The following is a 23,826-nucleotide window of genomic DNA, read 5'->3' as shown; positions in this document are numbered from 1 at the left end:
GGCTTTATGACGAGGACGCAGTCCACACGGCTGTCCTTTAACCGAACCTCACTTTAACTCAAGGTTGGTGTATTGTTAGAAGAAATTTGAATAAATTGAGACGGAAAAAAAAAAGTTGAATAAAATATTATTTTTTAATAATATTATTATTTTAATATAAAAAAATTAAATTATTTATTATATTTTATATAATAATTTAAATAAATTATAATGATTAGAGTATCTTTAAGTTTTGTTTGGCGTTGAAACGAGAAAGATCCAAAAGCACTTGCGTCTTTGTTTCGGTGATGGTACTCTCGGTCTCGAATCTTTGGTTTCTCGAGGAGGCCAATCAAACCAAAGTTGGACAAGTTTCCAGACCGAATACAGGAAATAATGGCCAAAAGAAAATGGGTAATGATATACTTATTATCTTCTTATAATTTTTTTATTATTATATTTAAAATTTAAAATTTTTGATTATTATTTTTAAGTATTTTTTAATACCATTAATTATTAAAAAAATTAAACATATATATAATTTCACTAATAATTATTTTTTTAAGTAAAAAAATTACAAAAATAATAAAATAATAAAAGAGTGAGAAAATGTCTCTACTCTAGATTTTTTCTCGTCGGTTTGTGACACAAAAAGGGAGGGAATAATGATTACGGGAGAGTTTTATCATTGAAAAATGATACATCCGTATATTGTTATGCTATCCCATCTTTCATTCATAAAATGGTGACCATCAATGATGCCCTCATGCACCAAGGTTTGAGCACAAGGACAGAACAAGTGGAACACAGCACCCGTGAGTGTCGTTTGGACTGTTGTCGGAGCTAGGAACACCATTATTGTAGCATGCCCCGGGCCGTGAGTGTGTAAAGTCCTCCAGCAAGGCTCTTTTAAATTTATCTTCTCCCTCCATGTAACATAGAATTAATCTATCCAACCCCCGGTTTTTCAAACGCACGCCGCACTCCTGACGTGGCGAACCCGGTCCGGAGCCACATCACGGTTTAACCAATTTCAAATCGATCGCACAATCGAGCTTCATTCCATCTTCACAGCCAGGGCTCTTCTCCCTTAGACCTCCTCCCTCCTCCCTCTAAAGACGCCATCCTTCTTCTCTGTCTGTCCTCTCCTTTTTTCAACTCCTCCCTCTCACTCGACTCTCATTCCTCTTCTCTCTCACCCCTTCTTTCTCACCCCGACGCAATCCCGAACCCTAGAAAAACTCATCTCCCTCTTTAACCACTAAATCGAACCGGATCTCTCACCCCTTTCATTCTCTCTCACCCTTTCACTCTCTCTCACCCCTTATCTCCTTCAGCCCCAAGCCGCTGGACCGAGTTAGTCCTGAAGGTACATTTTTTTTTTCAATTCATTTTAAATGTCTACCTTTCAATAGGGAATACGTCGGGCTCGTATAGCGTCAATCACCTGGTGAGTGGGTTTCTCTTTTTAAAGCATGGAATGGAATTTGGGGGGAATTTTTATATGGAAAGCATCTGCAAATTTATGTTTTTTAGAATGTAGTTTTGTTGGGTTTTTGGTCGATGAGTGATTTCTTGGGTTTATGGTTTGATGATTGGACTGACTTATAAAATAAAATTGTATTATGGTTAGACTGGAAAGTAGAAAATATAGCTTGGTATGTTGTGAATAGAATTTATAAAAGGATCTCTAATATCATTTATTTCAATTGGACAGGCATCTCTGATATATGTTTCTTATTTTCATTGCAGTGGTGGTTCTGTAGGTTCGAGCAAAGCACAAGAAAGTTTGTCTTCACAAAGACAGTCCTTTGGGAGAAACAGTCCTTGAATGCTACAATTATGGTTGTCGCAATGTGTTCTTGCTTGGATTTGTTTCAGCAAAGACAGAGAGTGTAGTGGTTCTTCTTTGTAGAGAGCCTTGTTTAAGTGTTAATGCATTGAAGGACATGAATTGGGACCTGAGTCAGTGGTGCCCCCTGATTGATGATCATTGTTTTCTGCAATGGCTTGTCAAGGTTGATATTATTTTATGCATTGCTCTCTGTTTAGCATATGAAGTCATTTATTGATTTGTTAATTATTGAACTTTCTAAATCTGTTTACCTGTGCAGATCCCATCTGAACAAGAGCAGTTGAGGGCACGCCAGATCAATGCTCAATAGATAAACAAGGTAGAAGAACTTTGGAAGACAAATCCTGAGGCTTCCCTTGAGGATCTTGAAAAGCCCAGTGTGGATCATGATGAACCTCAGCTTGTAGCCTTGAAGTATGAAGATGCATATTAGGTGCCCAAGCTTGCATTATTGCTAATAACATTATTGGTTAGCAACATGTGAGGGTTGTGATGGAAATTACAGTTTACATGTAAAGGTTGTGAAGATTTTTTGCAGTGATTTTTGGAGTTGGCAATATTTTTGGATTTGAAATGTGGCAGGGAAATGTTAATATTTTTTTTCCTATATGCTAATCTTGTAATAATTTTTGGTTGGTTTCGAACAATAGAATGTATGGGGATAGTTTTGTGTTAAATAGATTGTTCGGATCATCCTTTGTAATAATTTTTTTTTTGTTTTTTTATTCGGACTATAGTTTTTGCTGGAACCAAATGTGAAAAATCTGTACTCGAGTATGTTCTTGAGAATTGAAATGTGAATTTTTCATATTCAATTTTATCAAATATTTCTCATAGGGTAAGGAACCTCTTTATATTCTTTTTGTACCTGTATAGGATCTAATTGTTGGTTACAATCAAAAAGAAAAAAGGGGAAAAAATTAACATCCTGCAGGACTCCTTGGATGCAATTTCATACCCAAACAACCATAACCTGTAAGATTGATCAACTTGAATAAATTTGCAGGAACTTTTATATTTCATTTACATATTAACTCTTATAGTCCACCTTAATTTCGTACTGTATAAGATGGCTCTACAAAGTCACAACAAAAATAGTTTCCATACCCCATTTAATCATTTTACCATCACAAATTGACCCATGGATAAAAATTAAACCCATTAAACCATTTACAATCACATTCAATCATTATCAAAACACCTACAATGACACTCATCAACCATCAAATTTATCAACTCCAAATTTCTCAACTGCAGTGGCACGGTTGGATGGCAACATCAATTCTCTAGTTGGAAAGCAGGCCTATGAACTTCTAGTGTCCTTTGCATTCTGAAACTTCAATGTATATACCTGTAGCAACTAAGGGAAAAATAAAAAATCATAACATGTATACAAGAGGGACAACAAACTGGGTTTATTTGGCCAGAAATATAGATAAATTTAGGAATAAGGATTTGGATTTGAGCCTTTAAGAATCCAAATATCACGTTTGCATGGGACATAAACTAAAAACTAGATTTGAATTAGGATTAAAACAAATTAGTAGGATTTTAGTCACTCAAAATACTAAATCTCAGCTTTTAAAAGAGAAAGATTAATGGTAATGAAAATTAATAAGGTGGAAAATGAGAAAATTAATGGGTTCTTGAAGAAACCCAGTTTGAAGGGAATTAACCAAAAAAGGATTGATCTGAGACGTCACAAACCATTTTCTTTTCTCTTGGCCTTGATGATCTCCCTCTTCCCTCCAGCTTTGTCATTTTTTTTTTCAAATTTTCCTAATTTCTCTATTTATTTGACCAAGTTTTAGCAACCAAACAGCCAAACAATATTTTGGATTGAGATCTTCCCTACATTTTTTTAACAACCGAACTTGTATCCAAAAACAGTTATAAACAGTGGCTGAGAAATAACTAATAACGAGAAAATACCCAAAATTTGTAACCAAAATACACAGAAAACATAGATCCAACGAGCACAAAATCGCAGATCCAAAAAACACAAAATGATTCGTACTGAGAAATGGAACTTAACAGAGTATCTGTGTAAAAGAACCAGAGATGATCTTTTCTTACATAGTGCCGAAGTCATGGAGCCACGTTGCCGGAGTCATGGAGCTACACGGTTCAGAGTGAAGGAGCCACACGGGTGCCCAGAGGGTGACTGGCGAAAGAACAAGAGCGGGGGTAGTGGATGAGAGAACACGGGAGAAGATTTCTGAAGAAATAAGTGAAGAAGAAAGTCGGGGGGGGGGGAGGGGGGATTTGAAATGTCTGGACCAAAACATGAATGTTTTTAATTTAAAAAAAAAAAAAAAAAAGAAGAGAAGAAGCCACATAGGTTGGAGTGAGGTGGTTGAGTGAATAGTGGGTGGTTGTGTAGTATAACTCTGTAACATAATCCCCCCTCCGTCCCCAGATCATGAGTTGGAATTTGAAACAGTATCTTTGACTCTCTGCCATGCCACAGAAGCTCCCCATTATACCTCATATTTATGGCATCATGATTTTAGAAACCTAATAATGATCGATAGATGAAGTTGAATAAAGCCTGTATTCTCAACCAGGAGAAGTGGGTCAAAAGATCAGTCATACGAAAATAAATAAATTTATAAATTAATATAGTTTAATTTAGTATATTAAATTATAAATTTATTTTTATTATAAAATATATTTAACGTATTTATAATTGATATGAATTATGAATTATTCTTATATAATTTTTTATGGAGGCAATACTTCTCAAATAAAATTATATTTTCTTTTAGATATTTAGAACATAACTCTAGTTTAGTCTCTTTCACACGGATTCTTCCACGACGACAGGTACTGTGGGACTCCGTACCTGCATGGAAATGAAAAGTCCATGCATGAGTACTCTCTAATCTCCATCGCATGGCAAAGACCTACCCTAGTACATGGATATTTTCACATTAGATTAAAGGAGTACCATGGGCCTCCATTTTTCCAGACCCACTATTTCATATTCTCTGCATAAAGACCCATTGCAGCCGAAGCCCTGACCACCTGCATTAAGTTAAAAATAAATGGCATGGAACGCCATGAAAATCCAGACATTATCACTTTTTGCACAAGTGGTTTATCTCCTAACTCCCGGGGTGGGGACTGCATGGGGGGACCAAAGGTACAGGAAATTAGCCATGACCATAAGCAGAACAGGCTTTTCTCCGACTGAATGCATCAAAACTGCATCACCACACAGCTTTCCGTGTTTGGGCGCTGTCAATGTCGTCAGACGTTGTCGTTTCGAAATGATGCTTTTGATCTATACACACGAATAATAACAACCAATGAGTCTCGCTGATGGCAAATAACATTATATTCACTCAATCAAAATGCTTTTATATCTTCCAAAAAGGGAAGGAATATTGACTGTTGTATTAGGTTATAAGGCCATTGGTGCAATTTTCTGTATTGCTATTAACATAGGAGAAGTGTTAAGTTCATAACAAGATTTTGAAATAGTCAAATTCACATACTGACATAGTTATATGTAATACGTTAGATCTATATATTTATTGTACGTTTTACCATCTAAAGTGTTGTGATAAGCATAATCAGTTTGTGAGCTTTACTTTTATGAGATCTTTTTGTGAATTAAATATTTGTAACAAATATCGGAATCTTTTGCACTACTTTTGATCCAAAAGCTAACGATACAAATGAGAATATGCATGTTATAGGTGATGATTGCAGCCGACATATTATGGACCTATGGTCAAGGATTATGCGGAGAGTTTCTTGCTAGAACGAAGGGTTTCTAAGGCCCAATGGGCCATTAATGGATCAAATAAATTTGTCCAATTTTAAATTTACCCAAAAAATTATAAACCAAAGAGAACGTTAAAAGCCCGATCCTCTGGCCCAGATCTTGACAGCCCAATCGTGCCCTAAACCCCTAGTTCTGAATTCCCGACCCTGAAGCCTAAAATCACAAAACCCCACGTACTTGTACGCAGTGACGTTGAAAAAGAAGCAGGTTTTTGCAGTCTGTCTCCGCCAAACTAAGAGGGGATGGGAAAGAGGAAGAAAACGGAAAAGGGAGGCGAAAGCAGAGCCGAAAGTGAACACTGCCCTTCCACTCTGTTCGTATCCAATCTGCCCTACTCTTTCACCAATTCTCAGGTATTCGCTCTGCGCTCACATCTCACATTTCGTTTGGTTACCGAGAAAAAGAACGGAAACGAAAACAATAAGTTTGGGCATTTCCACATAAGGGCCTCAACCAAAGACCGGGGCATATTAACAGAACGCTCAGTACATTAGAGTGTTATAACCTTAGCATAACGAGAAAACGTGTTTTTTATTAGTTCACAAGAAGACTGGTATACGCCGTTCTAAATGGGTTCCCCTTTATCTTCTACGCTACTATTTGAAATCTGTAGTTTTTCTGAGAGCCATTTTCAGAACTCAAACTAGACCAATTGCCTAAGTATGACATGAGGAAGCGAACGAGAGAACAAAGGATGGAAATTCTCCACTTCATGGCTGCCGCTTCTATCTATGACGCTTTTAATCTCGAACTCCTTGGTTGGATTATTACTTTCTGACCTGGTCTATTGAGTGATTTTGGCTTATAAAAAGGGGACAACTCAAAGAAGCTAAATAGGAACTGTTATGTTTTTATGACTCCCGTCGGTTTTCTTTGCAGCCAACCAGTGTCTTTTTATTTTGTTTATTCAAGTCTTTACTGCGTAATTGAGTAAAACGTGTCTGTTTCCGTTACTTCTTTAATTTCAGCTTGAAGAAACATTCAGCGATGTTGGACCGGTCAGGCGATGCTTCATGGTTATGCAGAAGGGTAAGAAAGAAATTTCTCTCCGAGCAGTAGTGGGCATTATCATATTGGGAGTGTAAATCAGACTGCTGGAAATAAAAGAAAAAATGCAATACACATTGGTATCTGTTTAATTGTTTATTTCTCATTTAAATAGATATATCAGAATGTCGATATTTTAACTAGAATAATAACTTTGGTACCACCTATTGTGAGAATGCTGTTAGCTTGTAGTCTAAGTAGGTTGGTGATTTATTGTTGAAGTTATTTTCGTCAGGTGACTACTTAGGAAACTGAATTGAATTTTAGAGGTCATCTGTTCTATATTTTCAAATGAGACTGACGTGCCAATCTTTTTATTCATCCATCTTGTGATTTATTTTCTTTTGGGTATTATGTTTGTCACTTAGTTGGATTTGCAATAATTTTAACCAAACACTGGTAAATATGCTAATCATTTTCCCCCCAATTTTGGCAGGGTCAACTGAGCACCGTGGTTTTGGTTTCATTCAATTGTAAGTTAAACTGTGTGGTTCGTCCCCATTACGTTTCCATTTACCACTTTTTTTTTTTTTTTAGTTAGAGTAGTTTTCTTACTAGATATGTTTTGAATTAAAATTAAGAAGGGATTAATAAGTTTTATGACATTCCTTATTGTTTTTTTCTACACTGAGAAGCTAGTTGTGGCAAACTTATATGTGGGCTCGATGTCTTTCTATGCAAGAACTTGATGTGATGTCATGCAGAAATTTTAATATTATGTTTGCCCGCATTTTTTCATTTATTTGAAGCATTTTTTAATTATTTATATTTTATTTAAGCCTTGAACCCTTTTACCTTTAGCATGTATTATACATTTATTTGCAGTGCTGTTGCAGAAGATGCAAACCGTGCTATTGAGCTGAAGAATGGTTCATCAGTTGGAGGTCGTAAAATTGCCGTCAAGCCTGCTAAGCGTCGTGCTTCCCTTGAACAAAGAAGATCAAAGGCAGATCAAGGTTGATATGACCTGCTTTAGATTCGGATTTTAAACATACCATGCTCTTGTTTCTTAATCTGCTTAACTCAAATGAATGCAAAACCTACGCATTATTGCTAAAAATTTTCTTTTATATTTTTAATTCTTAAATCAGTGGTTCAGTCAAATGAAATTGCCAAGTTGAAGAATGACAAGGCTGGTAGTGCTTCTGTGGCGGAAAAGCCTGCTTCATTTACCGATGGTTATGTCCTTGTTTTCATTTATCTAATTTTTCGGTTAACATTTTTGGCATACAATTTTGGTGTTATATTTAATAATCATTTAAATTTTTTACTATCATTTAATCTGATATCTATAATTGATGCTTTTGAACAAAAATGCAGAGAAACCGGTGGAAGCTGGAACAGAAACTACAATTTCTAGTGCTCCTGCTGATAAAGGGGCTAGTTCAGAAAAGCAGAAGTACTTGATCTTGTTCCCCATCTTGGCTAATTTTTCCCCTTACCTTGTTCAAAAACTTTTTCCATGATATAATATATTTTTTATGTCATGAAGGGTTGCTAGGACTGTCATATTTGGGGGTCTTCTTGATGCTGATATGGCAGAAGAGGTTCATAAACAAGCCAAGGAGATTGGCTCTGTTTGTTCTGTAACGTATCCTCTTCCTAAAGAAGATCTTGACCAGCATGGTATGGATAATTTTTTGCCTATCTAGCATTTTGGAACGTGGGGGGTGGGGGGGGGGGGGGGGGGGGGGGGGGGGGTTATATATTTTTTTATTGAGTAGGAGGGTCGGGATATATATATTTTTATCAGTGGGAGGGTCAGGATATATATTTTTATAAGTGGGAGAGTCAGGATATATATTTTTATAAGTGGGAGAGTCAGGATATATTAATTGAGCATTGAATGCGTTCTGTTTAGGATGTTGAATTGGCCAAAACACGTGACATTTCTCCAGGTCTCGTTCAAGATGGATGCAAAATGGATGCTTCAGCTGTACTTTATACTAGTGTTAAGTCAGCACATGCTTCAGTTGCAATGATGCACCGAAAACAGATAAAAGGGGGAATTGTCTGGGCACGTCAACTGGGTGGGGAGGTAAAACATACGCAAGATGGCTGATTACAGTTTTGGTGTTGCTTAGATTATCCAAATGAAACTTTTGGCATTCTGCTGACCGATTAAAGTAATTCAATTCATTTATATTTTAGGCTTTGATGTATCTATTTCTTCTTCCTAACTAGGTATTCCCTCTTGTATACGTTCTGTGTACTTGGGCTTTGCCTATTTTTCTATTAGTACAAATAAATTTTTTTACTTAAAAAGAAGAAATTTATGTTCTAGTTGATGTCATTTATCATCATTAGCTATCTCTTTTCAGCCATGGTTCAAATAGATATTTATAGGATGAGTCCAGCATGTCTTGATGGCAATGGCATTGTTCTCATTTATACCATTATTGTCAGTTTACTTTTATTCTTTGTATCTAACTGTCTATTGCAGGGGAATTTTAATATCCTGTGGGTTTATTGCTAGGGTTCCAAGACTCGGAAATGGAAACTTATCGTTAGAAATCTTCCTTTTAAGGTTTGATCTAATTAAATTTTCATCTTTTCTTCCCCTGTTATGAGGGTCTTGACAACCAAGTCTCTAAACCTCAATGTAGGCCAAAGTGGATGAGATAAAAGATATGCTTTCGCTGGTGGGATTTGTTTGGGATGTATTTATCCCACATAATCCTGACACAGGGTAGACACCTCAATATCCAAAGTTACTTCATCTATTGATGAAAAATCATTCTTTTCTCTTAATACATTTTTTCCCCATGCAGATTGTCTAAAGGTTTTGCTTTTGTCAAATTCACATGCAAACAGGATGCAGAAAAGGTGTGGGGTTATTTATATATATATATAATGAGTAGTGAAGCCTTGGAAATCTTTTATTTGTATATTTTACCCTTTTTTCTTTCTTTTTGTAGGCTATTCAAAAATTCAATGGGCAAAAGTTTATGAAAAGACCTATAGCTGTTGATTGGGCCATTCCGAAGAAAGTATATAACAGTGGTGCTGATGCTGTTCTTGCTTCAGAAGATGGTAATTAAAATTCTGCTCTCTTTATGGTTAATAGCTTTGTGTTACTTTCAGTTCTTGGTCTGTATTAAGGAGTTAAATCCATCTCCTTTTTTGCATAATTATAAGAATATTACTCATCAAAATATATATATATATATATATAAGAATATTTTTTTAATTAGTCAAACATATGGAATAGTAATAAGAATATTAAAAGATAGTTAATATTTTTTTCCTTGATTGGAGAATTGAGGGAATTATTATGTTGGGTGGGCCAATGTGCTGTAGCTAGGCATTTGGTGGGATTCCAATGTGAGATACACACACACGCACTTGTTTATTTTCTGGGCTATTTAAATTTGATATTAATAGGTGGTTTGTAGCCAGATACGGTTTGAAGCAATTATTTAGGCATGTTTTAATGTTATGATGTTTCTGCGTACGGGCAATGACTTTTTTTTTTGGTTGTTTTTTTTTTTGGGGGGGGGGGGGGGGGGTGGTCACCTTTGTACAAAATGCAAACCTTTTGGCTTCATATTCTTTTTATTTTTTGATAGGTAATAAGAAATTTTATTCCGAGTAAATAGGCATAGCCCAAGTACATAAGAAGTGTACAAGAGAATGCACCTAAATACAAACTAAAGCAAAACTAAATTAAAGAACAGCATTACAAATATTCATATCCCTCACTAGATTGTTCACCCAAAAATTTAAAGTGCTAAAGAAAAAATCTCTCAATTCCCCCATAGTGCGTTTACAATCTTCGAAGCACCTCCCGTTTCTCTCAAGCCATAAACACCAAAACAAACATGAATGAATCATCCTCCACTCAGCTTTATTGCCTCCACAATCTGCAGCACCTTCCCAACTAGCCAAGAAATCCACCACATGAAAAGGCATCACTCAAGCAATGCCTACCCTTGCGAATAACTCATTCCACAAAACAGTCACCATCTCGCAATGAAGAAACAGGTGGTTAACAGATTCACCATCTTTTTTACACATGAAGCACCAATCCATCACATATAAATCCCTTTTCCTCAAATTATCAGTAGTTAAAACTTTCTCCAACGACACCAACCAGCAGAAAAATGCAACTTTACTGGGCACTTTAGCTTTCCAAATGCATTTCCCGGGGTATGTTTTATTACCATGTCTATTTAAAACCTTATAATAGGAAATAAGCTTTGTAATGCAGATATATGGTATGGGAAATAAGCTGCATTCTATATATTTTTCGAAAACCATATATGCTGTCTACATCCTTTTTGGTGTGAATCATTTATCTTTAATTTCTTAAATAATTGAATTAGAAGATCATAATTCTACATCTTAATGAAGCATAGCCATAGATTTCACAGGAAAACAAGATGGAAGAGACGATGAAGATGACAATAGCAGTGTGGATTTAGAGGGTGATGCGGAGGATATTGACCAAAAATCCAAGCACCCTCATAGCAATGATAGTGCGTCAGATGACTTCAATACAACAGGGCAAGAAGACATTCCTACTGAAGTTGATTTTGATGAGGAAACAGACATTGCAAGAAAGGTTCTGAAAAATTTGATTACATCCTCTACCAAAGTAACTCTTCCCTCTCAGGTTGATGTTTCGATGCTGCCCAAGAGAAATGAGGAGCTGAATTTTGTTGACACCATTGGTGCACCAAATAATTTATCTGCTGAGTCTGCAGAAGTATCAGGTGTCACTAACCCAGGAAGCTCCAGCAAAGTCGAGCCATCAAGACTGAAACAGACAGAAGGAGAAGATGATTTACAGAGAACAATATTTATCAATAACCTTCCTTTTGATCTCAATAATGAAGAGGTTAAACAGCGGTTTTCTGGATTTGGGGAAGTGCAATCCTTTGTACCAGTGCTCCATCAAGTCACCAAGTATGCATTTTTTTTAAAACTCAGCATGCTTATGTACTTCATTTGCTACTGGAGTCTGTTTTAATCTCCATGTGCTTGTGGTAGGCGTCCAAGAGGAACAGGTTTTCTCAAGTTTAAAACGACAGAAGCAGCCAGTGCTGCAGTTACTGCTGCAAATGTTGGCTCTGGTCTGGGGATTTGTCTAAAGGGTAGGCAATTGACTGTTTTGAAGGCATTGGATAAAAAATCAGCTCATGATAAGGAATTGGAGAAGGCCAAAAATGAGGTTCATGACCCACGCTATCTTTACCTGGCAAAGGTTGGTTTAGTTAATTCCACTTCCCAGTTCATTGTAATTCCTAGTTTATTTTGTGTTTGCACATCTGCAATGTTATATTTTTAGTATTTGTCTCAAATTTAATTGACTTTCTTTTTCTTCTTTTCTTCTTTTGAATATTTTAATAGGAAGGTCTTATTCTTGACGGAACTCCAGCTGCGGAAGGGGTTTCAGCTAGTGATATGTCTAAACGCCAAACGTAAGTATTTCATAAATGATGCAGCTTATTCTTCTCAATGATGAACTGGATCTTTCATGTGGTGAATGCAAGATGAGAAGCAGTTCTTACCTGTGGCTGTGCATGGTGCACAAATATTTCCCAATTATATATGAAGTTTGGATGATGCTCTTGTTTGTCATTGTGGCATACATGTGCGATCTAGAACATCGAATAAAAAAGAAATTATCTGATTTTTGCATATTGCACTCTCTCTAATTTTTATGCTTATTTATTCAATTTTAAGTTAAAAAAGAAACCAGTGACTCTCTGGAGAAGACCCTTGAGAATTCCTCAGAAGACATTGGTGGTCTTGTAATTTTTATGGCTGGCAACAAGATGTTGATAAAGCTTTTGAAAAATCAAATGCTGAGATATGTGTTGCATTTGTAAAATTCTGCATTCCTTCTCAACAGTTTTTTTTTAATCTCTTCTTTTGGGTCTACTGCAGGTTGGAGAGCAAAAAGATGACCAAGCTTGAATCCCCAAATTTTCATGTTTCGAGGACTAGACTTGTTATATACAATTTACCAAAGTCAATGACTGAAAAAGGACTTAAGAAGCTTTGCATTGATGCAGTTACCTCACGAGCTACGAAGCAAAAACCAGTGATTAAACAGGTTAGCTAAACCTGTAACTTCGGAGTTTTTAGCGTGTATATATAACTTTGTGCATATATGTTCATGAAATTTTCTCGTCTTTCATATTGCACATGCAGATAAAGTTCTTGGAGGACATAAAGAAAGGAAAGGTCGATACCAAACATCACTCACGTGGAGTTGCTTTTGTTGAGTTTGCGGAGCATCAACATGCACTTGTGGCCCTGAGGGTTCTTAACAACAACCCTGGTAACATATTTTGTTAATAAGTTACTACCCTTGTTCTCTCCTATGATATTATGATCGGTGGCAAGTTCATTACACCAGAAATATTTCTTCCTTTTATATTATGACCGACTGTCATTTTGTGGGTGGTGTACTTCTGTAAATTGAACTAACGTTTTATGCTTTTGAGGTTGTTCACTAGAATGAGTTGATCCCATTATATTCTAATTTAATACAATTTTTTGGTTACTTATAGATACTTTTGGTCCTGAACATCGCCCAATTGTGGAGTTTGCTCTTGATAATGTTCAGACGTTGAATCAACGGAAAGCTAAGATACAGGCTAACCAGCACAGTGCCCACAATGACCGAAAATATGTGCAGAAGAGTCATGAGACTCGCACACCAGCTTCACAGCCAGACATAAAGAAGTCCAAAAAAAGGAAATCCAGAGGTGATGATGGATCGGCGAAGGATTCTTTATCCGAGATAGTGGAGAAGAGCACACCTGACCAAGCAGCCGCTGAAGGGCACAGAGCTAGTAAGAAGCAAAAAAGCAATCTGGCTGGTGCGAAGGAGAAAGATGTTTATCCTAAAGGAAAACCAGAAGGCTCCAAATGGAAGTCAAAGAATCACCCAGATGGCAGGAATCCTGATAATGGAAGATCACTCGGGGGCAAAACGATAGCCAGTGATGCCAGCAAATTAAAAACTTCCATGGAAGCAGATGTACAACCAAAAAAGAGGGAGCTGCGGAACCAAAGAGAAAACCCGAAGGAAGAGAGAGATCTGAGAAGAGGAAAAAGGCCGAAAAAGAGAAAAGACCCCGTGGGGCAAGACGCTGCAGATAAGCTTGACATGCTGATTGAGCAATACAGATCCAAGTTCTCACGGCAGAGTGATGAGAAAACTGATGGGGAAAAGCAAGGTTCCAGACAGCTTAGAAAATGGTTCCAATCATGACTGTCCACGTTTTGCAGAAGTCTGTGATGAGGAGGTATTTCCATATACAAGTTTGGATGCAGTTGCACTGAATTTTGTCTGTTGTCTTGACAAACTAGGCGAACTTTGAGTTGTGGGATCCTGCGATCTGTTGTATTGACGGCCAATGGCATATAAACATATTTAAGATTTAACACGGGGGATGGATGGATGGATGGATGGAATTAATCGACTTGCACAAGGAACCGAAAAGGAATGAAAATACTCCAATTTCATGCTTTCCCCCAAGGAAACTTATATGCACTTGTGGAAAAAATTGTCATCTCCTTCCCAGCAACACTACTATTTATTTTGCTTTGTCTTTTCTTCTATACTTGCTGCTGATGTGATAAATTATTAGTGATGTTACATGAATTAAGATAATAGAAATTCCATGTTGGTTTTAGTGCCAATTTATGATATTTTCTTGCATTAAAAGTTTCCTCCGTAGATAACTGCGTGTGATATAATATGTGCTACAACTTATAGACGCAAAGATTTGTACGTTCCAGCTAATGGCATGTTTAATAGTGCCACGACTTTAGCATGCAAAAATATTTAATATTCAACAAGTTGAAGACGATCAATTTGTCTAAGCCTTCTTATCAGGAAAGAAAAAAAATGTCTTAAGCCATCAGAGATTCTCGTGCGCCAGTATTAATTAAGGTTCTTTTGCTTGAAAATGTCCAACACAACGGTCGCGGAATTCACGGCGTACACATGGTTCAACAAGTGTAATTCTCACACATGCAAAAAATCTACTGGTAAATTCCTTCGTTTTTTTTATACCTCTTAACACATTGTTAAAGGAATCTCGTAATGATAACAAAAATATTAACGTTTTAAATTTGTAAGCAGCGAAAACTCCAAAGAAATAGATATGAAGGAAAAAAAAAAAAGTTCAAGAAGCTTGGGGCTTCTGAGTTTTGTGGGCATGTCTCCCCCCCACATGGGTCGTTATGAGGGTCATAAAAGAGAGACCAAGTTTTCAAAAAGAGATTCTTTTTCGAAAACAGCAGCCGACGAGGCATCCTATGTTTCCTTCATTTTCCATAGGACCAATCATTTTGACTCTATTATAGAGCTGACTGAATCCCCTTTGTTTCATTACCTATTCTACATAGATATCAGCACTAGATATAGATACTTTAAGCACAAAAAGTAGCCGCTTTAACAGTTGATGCATAAGATCTATGCTTTTTGGAGTAAATTACTTTATTTCCAACGCTTTTTGGGGTTAGTAATCAATGTTGTTGCGACAAAATATATACTGCAATATAGAAATATTTGCTTATACACTTTGGATGCATCCATCTCACGTTTACTATAATGTTGTAAGATAATATTATGATATTAACCATAGACATATTGTTTGCTTTCCCATGTCATTGGTGTTTTATTTTGTTGTCTGAATTTCATGTAAGACAGAGACAGAGAGGTCCAAAAAAAATATTTGGTATCAAGGGAGAAATCAAATTCATGCATGAAGCCAGTATGAAAATTATTAAGGCTTCGGCCATAAAGCAGGACCACAGTGCAGTTGTGTCACGTACATTCCATTCCGTTACATTATCACTATGCCACTGTAGTGAATCAGGTGCAAGGATAGTGGGTATGGTGTGTTTCTCTCTCTTGATTTGGGGCCCTGTTAATTGTGAATGGTTATTCTTTTGAGCCAAATGTCATCGTGTCAGTATATGCAGTAACGACAGATTCGAGACAAATAGACTGGTTTTTCTGCTGAGTGGTGACCACATTATAATCTCGTGCTTCCCACACTCATAAACCTCTCTCTCTCGCTCACACAGATTGTGAATGCCACCTTTTTGAGCTGCTTATAGCTGTATATCAGTATATACAAGACAGCAAAAGGGTTCAGAGAAATGGACTCTTTGTTTGTTGCGGGGTGGTGACCATATAACAACCGCTTCTTCCCGCATTTCACACTTTTCCTTAGACTCTGTGTGCGTGAGAGAGAGTCTGGTGAGAAAATGGAGGCTAGCTCAGCTTCCAAGTGGTTTTTGCTCTGTATGGTTTTGTTTCTGAGTCTTCAGCTGGCTCAGTGCAGTGTCACCTATGATAGGAAGTCACTCGTCATTAATGGGCAGAGGAAAATTCTCTTTTCTGGCTCTATACACTACCCCAGAAGCACCCCTGAGGTATTTAATTTACAAAACTTTATCCAAATTCCTTCCCCACATTTATCAAGGAAAATGTGGTTGATGTGTGAAGTTTTGCTTATACTTTTTTCATAACAAACAATTTGCATATAATGCAGATGTGGGAAAGTCTGATACAGAAAGCCAAAGATGGTGGCTTGGATGCTATAGATACCTATGTGTTTTGGAATGTTCATGAACCTTCTCCTGGCAAGGTACTTCGGTTTTACTCATTTTCTCGCTCGTGCTCTCTTTCCCTCTGTTTTCAGCTTCGTTTCTTATACTTTCTGGTCGACATTAACTGATGAGTTATGGTTTTTTGTTTCTTTTTCTCGGGGGTTCAGTATAATTTTGAGGGGAGATTTGATTTGGTTCGGTTTATCAAGACGATTCAGAAAGCTGGGCTATACGTGCATCTTCGCATTGGACCTTATGTTTGTGCAGAGTGGAATTTTGGGTAACAAAAACTTCCTTCTTTGGGTGACGAGGCGTTGCTGTTCTTCAAATTCAATTATTTCATCACCTTTTGTCTTTGTGTTTTATTTTTATTTTTTATTAGGGGGTTTCCTGTTTGGTTGAAGTTTGTTCCAGGCATTAACTTTAGAACAGATAATGAGCCTTTCAAGGTCTCTCTCTCTCTCTTCTCAGTGTGTGTGTGTGTGAAATAAAAACAGGTGATTGATGAACTGCACATGTGAAAGTCTGTACAGAAAATGTTGGCATCTAAAACTCGATAACCACTAACTTTTACTACGAGTATCTTACATTTCCCTGTATTACAGCTGGCAATGCAAAAATTTACCCAGAAAATTGTTACAATGATGAAGGATGAAAATCTGTTCGCGTCTCAAGGTGGTCCCATCATCCTCTCTCAGGTATCGTTTTGGGAAAATCCACTCCTGCATCGTGCAATAGTCTCTGTTAGTAAATTTTCCTGTGTATTACAAAGCAAAGTTAAAAGAAATAAAACAATCAGTTGAATCAGCTCTAGTAAGAGGTAAAGAACGACTACATTGTGCAACTTCGTTATGTTAATTTTAATGATTTACTTATATATCTTTGCACTTATTTTCTGTGTGCAGATTGAGAATGAATATGAGCCTGTAAGCAAGGCATTTGGAACTGCCGGCCATGCATACATGACCTGGGCTGCAAAGATGGCTGCTGGAATGGATACTGGGGTCCCATGGGTAATGTGCAAGGAAGATGATGCCCCTGACCCAATGGTAAATGAAAATTGAAAATTACGCTTCTTAAACATGAAACGTATACAAGCTCCAACCATGGTTTCTTCTTATATGCTAAAACTTATGCTGGAGGGTCTTTCTTGTCACTTTTTTGTTCTCTTGCATTCTATCAATGTTAATATTTTGCTATAAACACAACTAATAGTTCAATTATGTGTGAATTCTAGCTAATTTTTGCACTGGCAAATAAGCTTTTTCTTACCTGTAAACACAATTAGCGTACGATGAAACTCCATGGCAAGCTACCAAAAGCTGATGAAATTCTATTTGTGAGAAAAATGGGAGAGTGAGCCTCTCTCTTCAGCTTTAGACGTGAAAAGTTCAAGTCCATCTTTCTCTAAATCTTGATGACAGATAAACACGTGCAATGGTTTCTATTGTGACTATTTCTCCCCAAATAAACCTTACAAACCCACACTATGGACTGAGACCTGGACTGGCTGGTAAGGTTTACATCCACCACCACTTCCGAATCACTTCTCTAAGACATGTCATTTAATCTTGAATCTCCTTTTTAAGGTTTACAGAGTTTGGTGGCCCCATTCACCATCGACCTGTTGAAGACTTGGCATTTGCAGTTGCTCGGTTCATTCAGAAGGGAGGCTCCTTTGTAAATTATTACATGGTTAGTCACTCTTCATAATTACACGGCATTCAGCACCTCTTAATGGTATGCAAAAATGTTTCAATATTATTCTCATTAATTACCATGTAATAAAGGGGAGATGATTTATATTTTGGGGTCCGAAAACTGAATACTTTGAATGACAAGCTGGTGGAAAGATCTTGGCAGATTCTCTTTTAATTTCCCAGAAAACATCATATCTAGCCTATATTCTACCGTTGAGCTCGTTTGTGTGGAGCCTGGTTTATCTTTGTGGCTGTCCAATTTCATGACTTGATCCGATAAGGATTCGTTACAGTTTTTTGGTAGATTTTCAATAAGGGGGTCTGTGGATTTTGACCTGGTTTTAGCTCTGAATACAGCCTGACCTGAACCCTAATTCGGGTTTAAACGCTAATTACCCTAATTAGGGTTTCGCCATATATATATTTTGTACCATGAGAAATGATATTTTTAGTCCTAGTGTGTGCAATTCCCATGCACTCCATTTGAAAAAAGTAGGGTCTACTATTAAAAAAATAATTTTTTTCATATGATTCCTAGATTTATCCACTTGTTTCAAATAGAGTATGCGAGTCTTGCACACTCTAGGGCTGTATCTACCATTACTCATTGTACTATCCTGTACAGCCGCTCATTGTATTGCTGCACAATGTATTCGACTTTCAAGATAATAAAATCCTCTGTAACTTTGTAGACACGTTATTGAACCACGTAAATCTTATGTTCATGTGTGATTGATTTCGTTTTTCACTTTACCTTTTATTCTCATTTCCCAATTAATGTTCTTAATGTTAATTTTTCACTACGAAGTCTAAGATCATGATTTGTAATGGCAATTCTTTAGTTCTTAATGTTCTTACTTTCACTGTCCTCATCTGCTAGTAAATTAACATTATCTCATGTAAGAAGTCTTCCAGAATTTATGTGTTCTAGGATCTGATCCATTCCAGTTATGCATTACATCTATAAATAACGACAATGTGCATTTGGAAATGATTTACGTGATATTCATATTGTGTTTGGCAGTACCATGGAGGAACAAACTTCGGAAGAACTGCTGGTGGCCCTTTCATTACAACCAGCTATGACTATGATGCTCCAATTGATGAATATGGTGAGAAACCTGTGCCAGTATAATACTAAAGGAAACTCAATTTATAAACTCTCAGATTTCATTTTTTATTTTTTATTTTTACATAATCAGGGAATTAGTCAGTTTGTCAGATTGTAACTAATAGTTTAACCATACTAATGTGATAGGCTTGATAAGGGAGCCCAAGTATGGCCATCTGAAGGAACTCCATATGGCTATCAAGTCATGTGAGCGAGCTTTGCTTAATGCTGACCCTACTATCACATCCTTGGGAAATTATGAAAAGGTTTGTCATATCCTCTATCCAAAGGGTTTGGGAAATTACCGCTTCTGGTTATAGGATAGTGTCAAATTAATTTCCTTTTTCTTTTTCTTTTCCTTATATCTAAATCAGATTGACTTAGTATTAACATTTCCCAGGCACATGTATTCTCTTCCAAGTCAGAAGGCTGTGCAGCTTTTCTCTCAAATTACAATTCTAAGTCAGTTGCAAGACTGACTTTCAATAACAAGCACTACAACCTACCACCCTGGTCCATAAGCATCCTTCCTGATTGTGAAAATGTTGTCTTCAACACCGCCAAAGTAAGTGAATTGACTATCGGAACCACTGGATTCATCTTGGTTTTTGCTATATTCTCTTGACGTTCTGTGTGAAGCCTGAAAATTTGACTATAGGTACATACGGTATACTCTATCCATATACATAATATAGCCAAAACTAACTGTAAAATATGCAGATCATTACCACCATGATGAAACATGATTTATCCAACAATCTCAATTCATTTTCCCAACATTAATTTTCACTGCAAACAAATTCAGGCCTGTTCAAATGTGCTAAGATATTTTTGTCAGTGTTTTTATTTCCATCCTATTGAAGTTTATCATGCATGCTGAGATGCACAACCTCAACCTTTTCAGGTTGGAGTTCAGACATCCCAAGTGCAAATGTTGGCTACAAATGTTGATTTTTCTCCATGGGATACATTTAATGAAGACATATCCCTGGCCGATGATGATTCAACAATTAGTGTCATTGGTCTCTTGGAGCAGTTGAATGTCACTAGAGATGCTAGCGACTATCTCTGGTACACAACCAGGTGAATGGGATCCTTCTTAAATTTCTTTTTCATTCTAATGTTAAATATCTATACACATTCATAACATTTTTACCATTAAAAATTGTCTCCAGTGTTCATATTAGTTCATCAGAACCATTCCTGCATCAAGGCCAACATCCAACTCTCACTGTGCATTCAACTGGCCATGTTATGCATGTCTTCACTAATGGGAAATTTTCAGGTACATCATCGAATTTATTGATTTCAGAAAGCCAGAAAATACAACTGGATTGAACTTTGTTACTCCATGAAAAAAAAGGGGGAAGAGAGAGAGAGAGAGAGAGAGAGAGAGAGAGAGAGAGAGAGAGAGAGAGAGAGAGAGAGAGAGAGAGAGAGAGAGAGAGAGAGGTTCAACTGTTATATCATGTTAATGATTACTAAAGCATTGTGTTTGACTAATGATAGGCACAGCTTTTGGGACTCGGAAGAGCTTGAGATTTACTTTTACAGGGAATGTTGACCTGAAATCTGGAAAAAACAAAATTTCACTACTCAGTATAGCTGTTGGATTGCCAGTTAATACTTCAATCCTCACTTTTATTATGACTTTGATAGATTAGTACCGGTTAATACTTCAACAGGTTATTATATTGCTTGTCCTAGTATTTCTTCAACTGATCCTTTCTTTTTGGTCCTGTTGGTGTTGAAGAACAATGGTCCACACTTTGAGACGAGGAACACAGGAATCCTTGGACCAGTTGTCATACATGGGATAGACCAGGGAAATAGGGATTTGTCCTGGCATAAATGGTCATACAAGGTCTAAGCATCTCACTTCTGCATATTTTGAGGACTTGCAATTCTTTGATGAATATCTACCTCACAGGTGTATCTTTGTACAGGTTGGGCTTAAAGGAGAAGCCATGAATTTATGTTCTCCTAACTCTATATCATCAGTTGATTGGATGCAAGGATCCTTAGTGGCAGAGAAACAACAGCCTCTGACATGGTATAAGGTATGGGAACATCAAAAGGAGTCTTTGATATAATCCTTTTTTGTTTCTTTTTTATGCTTTTTATGGGGGTAGGCTTGTTCTTAAATTTATTCAAAACCTCAACAAGTCTAAATTGACATTTGAACCTGCAGACCCATTTTGATGCACCGGAAGGAGAGGAGGCCTTGGCTTTGGACATGAGTAGTATGGGGAAGGGCCAAGTGTGGATCAATGGGGAGAGCATGGGTAGATATTGGAATCTCTATGCTAATGGTAATTGCAGTGGTTGCAGTTATTCCGACACATTCCGGCCTACAAAGTGCCAATTTGGTTGTGGTCAACCAACTCAAAAATGGTACGGACTTTCTCAAACCTCCTCCACGAACAAGATAAAAGTGAAGTTTAAATGATGGTATATTGCTAGCTCATTTCCATCTACTATCATGTGTTTAGGTACCATGTTCCTCGGTCATGGTTGAAGCCAACTAAAAATATGTTGGTAGTATTTGAGGAAATAGGCGGAGATCCCTCTAAAATTGCACTTGTAAAAAGATCAGTTACAAGTATCTGTGCCAAGGTATCCGGGGATCACTCAAACATTAACGGCTGGCATATTGAGAGAGATGGCAAATCTGAAGGTCTAGACATGCCAAAGGTTAGCCTACATTGTGCAGGCGGGCAGTTCATTTCTGCAATTAAATTTGCAAGTTTTGGAACTCCATCTGGGACTTGTGGTAGTTTCCAGCATGGGACCTGTCATGCTCCAAGCTCTCTAGCTGTCTTTGAGAAGGTACTCGGCCTGCTGTTTAATTTCTTCAGTCCACATTTCTTGAGCATTCAAATTCAATTTAATACCATTTAAACCCAATCCAGATTCATGTTCAATCTAGAACTCACTTATATTCTGTTCTTGATTCCAGAAATGCGTAGGAAAGCAGAAATGCATGGTGACCGTATCAAGCAGCAATTTTGGTGCAGACCCATGTCCAAAAATATCAAAAAAATTATTGGTAGAAGCTGTTTGTGCCCCCGCAGATGCCACAATTGCCGCACCCAATTAAGGGGTTTGAGAAGAAAAAGAAAAGGAATCCCAACTTCATACTATAATTGGAACAGTTATATTCATTTCAATCTGCATTGGAAAACCCGGTTCTGGTTAGATTTGTGAAGTGCTAAAATTTGTATGCAACGCAAATGCAAGCAACTTCCTGAAGCTGTAGGAGCTTCCATACTCTTTAAAAAAAAAAAAAAAAAAAAGAACTTCTCAATGGCAAGGCCTAAGGCAGGCCATTATTGATTGATCCTTCATGGTGTTGTGACAGAGTCCTCCTTCCCTCATGATCAAAAGGAATCTCATAGAAAGTAGCACTGTGCTTTTCTTAAAACCAATTGAGAAGGTATCCCTTATTTAATGTACCAAAGTCTAAAGTGGGGCTGAAATCAGAGATAGTACAGCTAATGAGTTGTCGTTTTCTATGATGGCAATGGACTTTGATGGGGTCCTCATTTCTTCTGACGTAAGCGATTACATAGAATTCTGATTCAAGGACCAAGCTATGAAGCAAGCAATGACTCAAGAAGGCACGGGCATGCTGCTCTAAACCTAGCTTGTAAGAAACAACTAGTGGAATAATGCACAGCACTGGCTAGGGTTGAAAGGTCTATTCCTTCAAAATCTGGATTCAATTGAAATCGAAATTTTTAGAAAATTAAAACCCATTAATAAATCTCTCATAGCATGATATAATTCAAGATACCAAAAGGTAATTTAGAGGAAGGGAATGTGGGCTAATGAGGTGGTTCCAACCCTATACTGGCTGTGTGGAGCAAAAGACACATTTGCTACAATTACAATGCGGTTTGACAAAGGGGCATTGGTTTTGAGCCGGAATTAGCTCTTTACAAAGCAAAGAGTAGCATAAAAACGAAGATCTAATGTGCTTGATGGCAACACATGTGGATCAAAAGCCAAGAACATGGAGGATGAGCAGAGGCATACTGGTGGAGGATGTAGAGAAGAAGGCATTGGCAGCCGCACCAAGTGGCTAACAATAGATTTGCTCTAAAAATGAGAGGAGAAACACAAACTTAAATAAAGCAAAAAGGAAAATAAAGGAGCACATATGGTAGGCAGCTTAAGTTGGAGGAGAAGTGGGATAGGATAGGGGAGGACCAGCTGCCCCAAATAGGCTCAAGGAGAGAGAGAATGAGAAAGGATCAATTTCATTTTTAGAATTAATACACACAAGACCAATAACTTAAGTATCATATTCTTGAAAAAATTATATATTGCTTCTTAAAATGATGAGTAATACTATATACAGTCGTGAAATATAAAAGTACCGTGAAATAGTTTTGAGAAAGAATATTGTTCATTATTAAAAAGTTAATTTTTTTTTATATAAATTTCGTATTTATTTATTTTTTTCAAAATAATTATACGATACTTGTACACCGATGACTGTAAGTATTATTTTTCTAAAATTATTGTATTTTTAATTTATACCCAAATCTGCACAATAGAAACAATCAATATTATGAACAAAAGATACAAATTAAAAAAAATAAAGAAAAAATACAAATTTATAAGAGTAGACAAATATGGTTGGAGTCTAGCTAGGTTGGTTGTTTGAAAATATAACGTTATAATTAGGACCATCATAATTGAAGCTTCAAGTAGCATTTTTTTTGAAGTGTTACCCAAGAGTCAAACGAAAAAA

The 23,826-nt window shown here is 36.9% G+C and overlaps 2 protein-coding genes and 1 long non-coding RNA gene across 7 annotated transcripts; all 3 read left to right on the top strand.

Annotated features, from left to right (window-relative positions):
* Positions 1 to 746: 746 nt before the first annotated feature.
* On the top strand, positions 747 to 2,654 carry LOC122313354. The gene is made up of 3 exons (XR_006243364.1): positions 747 to 1,348; positions 1,732 to 1,997; positions 2,094 to 2,654. It is a non-coding gene; the product is annotated as an uncharacterized LOC122313354 (long non-coding RNA).
* A 3,145-nt stretch (positions 2,655 to 5,799) lies between these two features.
* LOC122313168 (RNA-binding protein 28) lies at positions 5,800 to 14,342 on the top strand. Of its 4 annotated transcripts, none has more exons than XM_043127937.1 (18): positions 5,800 to 5,980; positions 6,596 to 6,656; positions 7,111 to 7,147; positions 7,500 to 7,630; positions 7,766 to 7,810; positions 7,995 to 8,073; positions 8,167 to 8,300; positions 8,573 to 8,712; positions 9,151 to 9,201; positions 9,281 to 9,363; positions 9,446 to 9,500; positions 9,593 to 9,707; positions 11,033 to 11,582; positions 11,667 to 11,880; positions 12,027 to 12,097; positions 12,567 to 12,735; positions 12,834 to 12,963; positions 13,196 to 14,342. In XM_043127937.1, exons 1-18 carry the CDS (start codon positions 5,870 to 5,872, stop codon positions 13,900 to 13,902), a joined length of 2,883 nt encoding a protein of 960 aa, XP_042983871.1. In that variant the 5' UTR covers positions 5,800 to 5,869; the 3' UTR covers positions 13,903 to 14,342. The 4 variants fall into 4 exon arrangements, with proteins under 4 accessions (XP_042983871.1, XP_042983870.1, XP_042983868.1 ...); XM_043127936.1 differs by having other exon boundaries at positions 5,801 to 5,980; positions 7,766 to 7,852; positions 11,048 to 11,582; XM_043127934.1 differs by having other exon boundaries at positions 5,801 to 5,980; positions 7,766 to 7,852; positions 11,039 to 11,582.
* Positions 14,343 to 15,542: 1,200 nt separating this feature from the next.
* On the top strand, positions 15,543 to 22,522 carry LOC122313169 (beta-galactosidase 3-like). Of its 2 annotated transcripts, XM_043127938.1 has the most exons (19): positions 15,543 to 16,079; positions 16,199 to 16,294; positions 16,424 to 16,536; positions 16,639 to 16,705; positions 16,862 to 16,954; positions 17,162 to 17,305; positions 17,681 to 17,769; positions 17,846 to 17,951; positions 18,981 to 19,068; positions 19,215 to 19,333; positions 19,468 to 19,632; positions 19,972 to 20,150; positions 20,243 to 20,352; positions 20,577 to 20,686; positions 20,821 to 20,931; positions 21,014 to 21,127; positions 21,259 to 21,461; positions 21,560 to 21,896; positions 22,027 to 22,522. In XM_043127938.1, the coding sequence occupies exons 1-19, from the start codon at positions 15,912 to 15,914 to the stop codon at positions 22,165 to 22,167; spliced, it is 2,553 nt and encodes an 850-aa protein (XP_042983872.1). In that variant the 5' UTR covers positions 15,543 to 15,911; the 3' UTR covers positions 22,168 to 22,522. The 2 variants fall into 2 exon arrangements, with proteins under 2 accessions (XP_042983872.1, XP_042983873.1); XM_043127939.1 differs by lacking the exons at positions 15,543 to 16,079; positions 16,199 to 16,294; positions 16,639 to 16,705 and having other exon boundaries at positions 16,425 to 16,536.
* The last annotated feature ends 1,304 nt before the right edge of the window (positions 22,523 to 23,826 follow it).

Source organism: Carya illinoinensis, chromosome 6, assembly GCF_018687715.1.
Source record: "Carya illinoinensis cultivar Pawnee chromosome 6, C.illinoinensisPawnee_v1, whole genome shotgun sequence".
In the NCBI taxonomy this organism is placed as follows: domain Eukaryota; kingdom Viridiplantae; phylum Streptophyta; class Magnoliopsida; order Fagales; family Juglandaceae; genus Carya; species Carya illinoinensis.
Note: the sequence above shows the minus strand (reverse complement) of the source record. Positions and strands in the feature narration are given on the sequence as shown.

What these genes read in the sequence shown, in the direction of transcription:
- LOC122313169 (XM_043127938.1), top strand. Translation starts at nt 15,912, where the DNA reads ATGGAGGCTAGCTCAGCTTCCAAGTGGTTTTTGCTCTGTATGGTTTTG. An exon ending in CAGATAATGAGCCTTTCAAG is followed by an intron (nt 16,706 to 16,861) that starts GTCTCTCTCTCT and finishes CCTGTATTACAG; the next exon opens with CTGGCAATGCAAAAATTTAC. An exon ending in ACTGAGACCTGGACTGGCTG is followed by an intron (nt 17,770 to 17,845) that starts GTAAGGTTTACA and finishes CTCCTTTTTAAG; the next exon opens with GTTTACAGAGTTTGGTGGCC.
- LOC122313168 (XM_043127933.1), top strand. Translation starts at nt 5,870, where the DNA reads ATGGGAAAGAGGAAGAAAACGGAAAAGGGAGGCGAAAGCAGAGCCGAA. An exon ending in GCAAACAGGATGCAGAAAAG is followed by an intron (nt 9,501 to 9,592) that starts GTGTGGGGTTAT and finishes TTCTTTTTGTAG; the next exon opens with GCTATTCAAAAATTCAATGG. An exon ending in GCTATCTTTACCTGGCAAAG is followed by an intron (nt 11,881 to 12,026) that starts GTTGGTTTAGTT and finishes ATATTTTAATAG; the next exon opens with GAAGGTCTTATTCTTGACGG.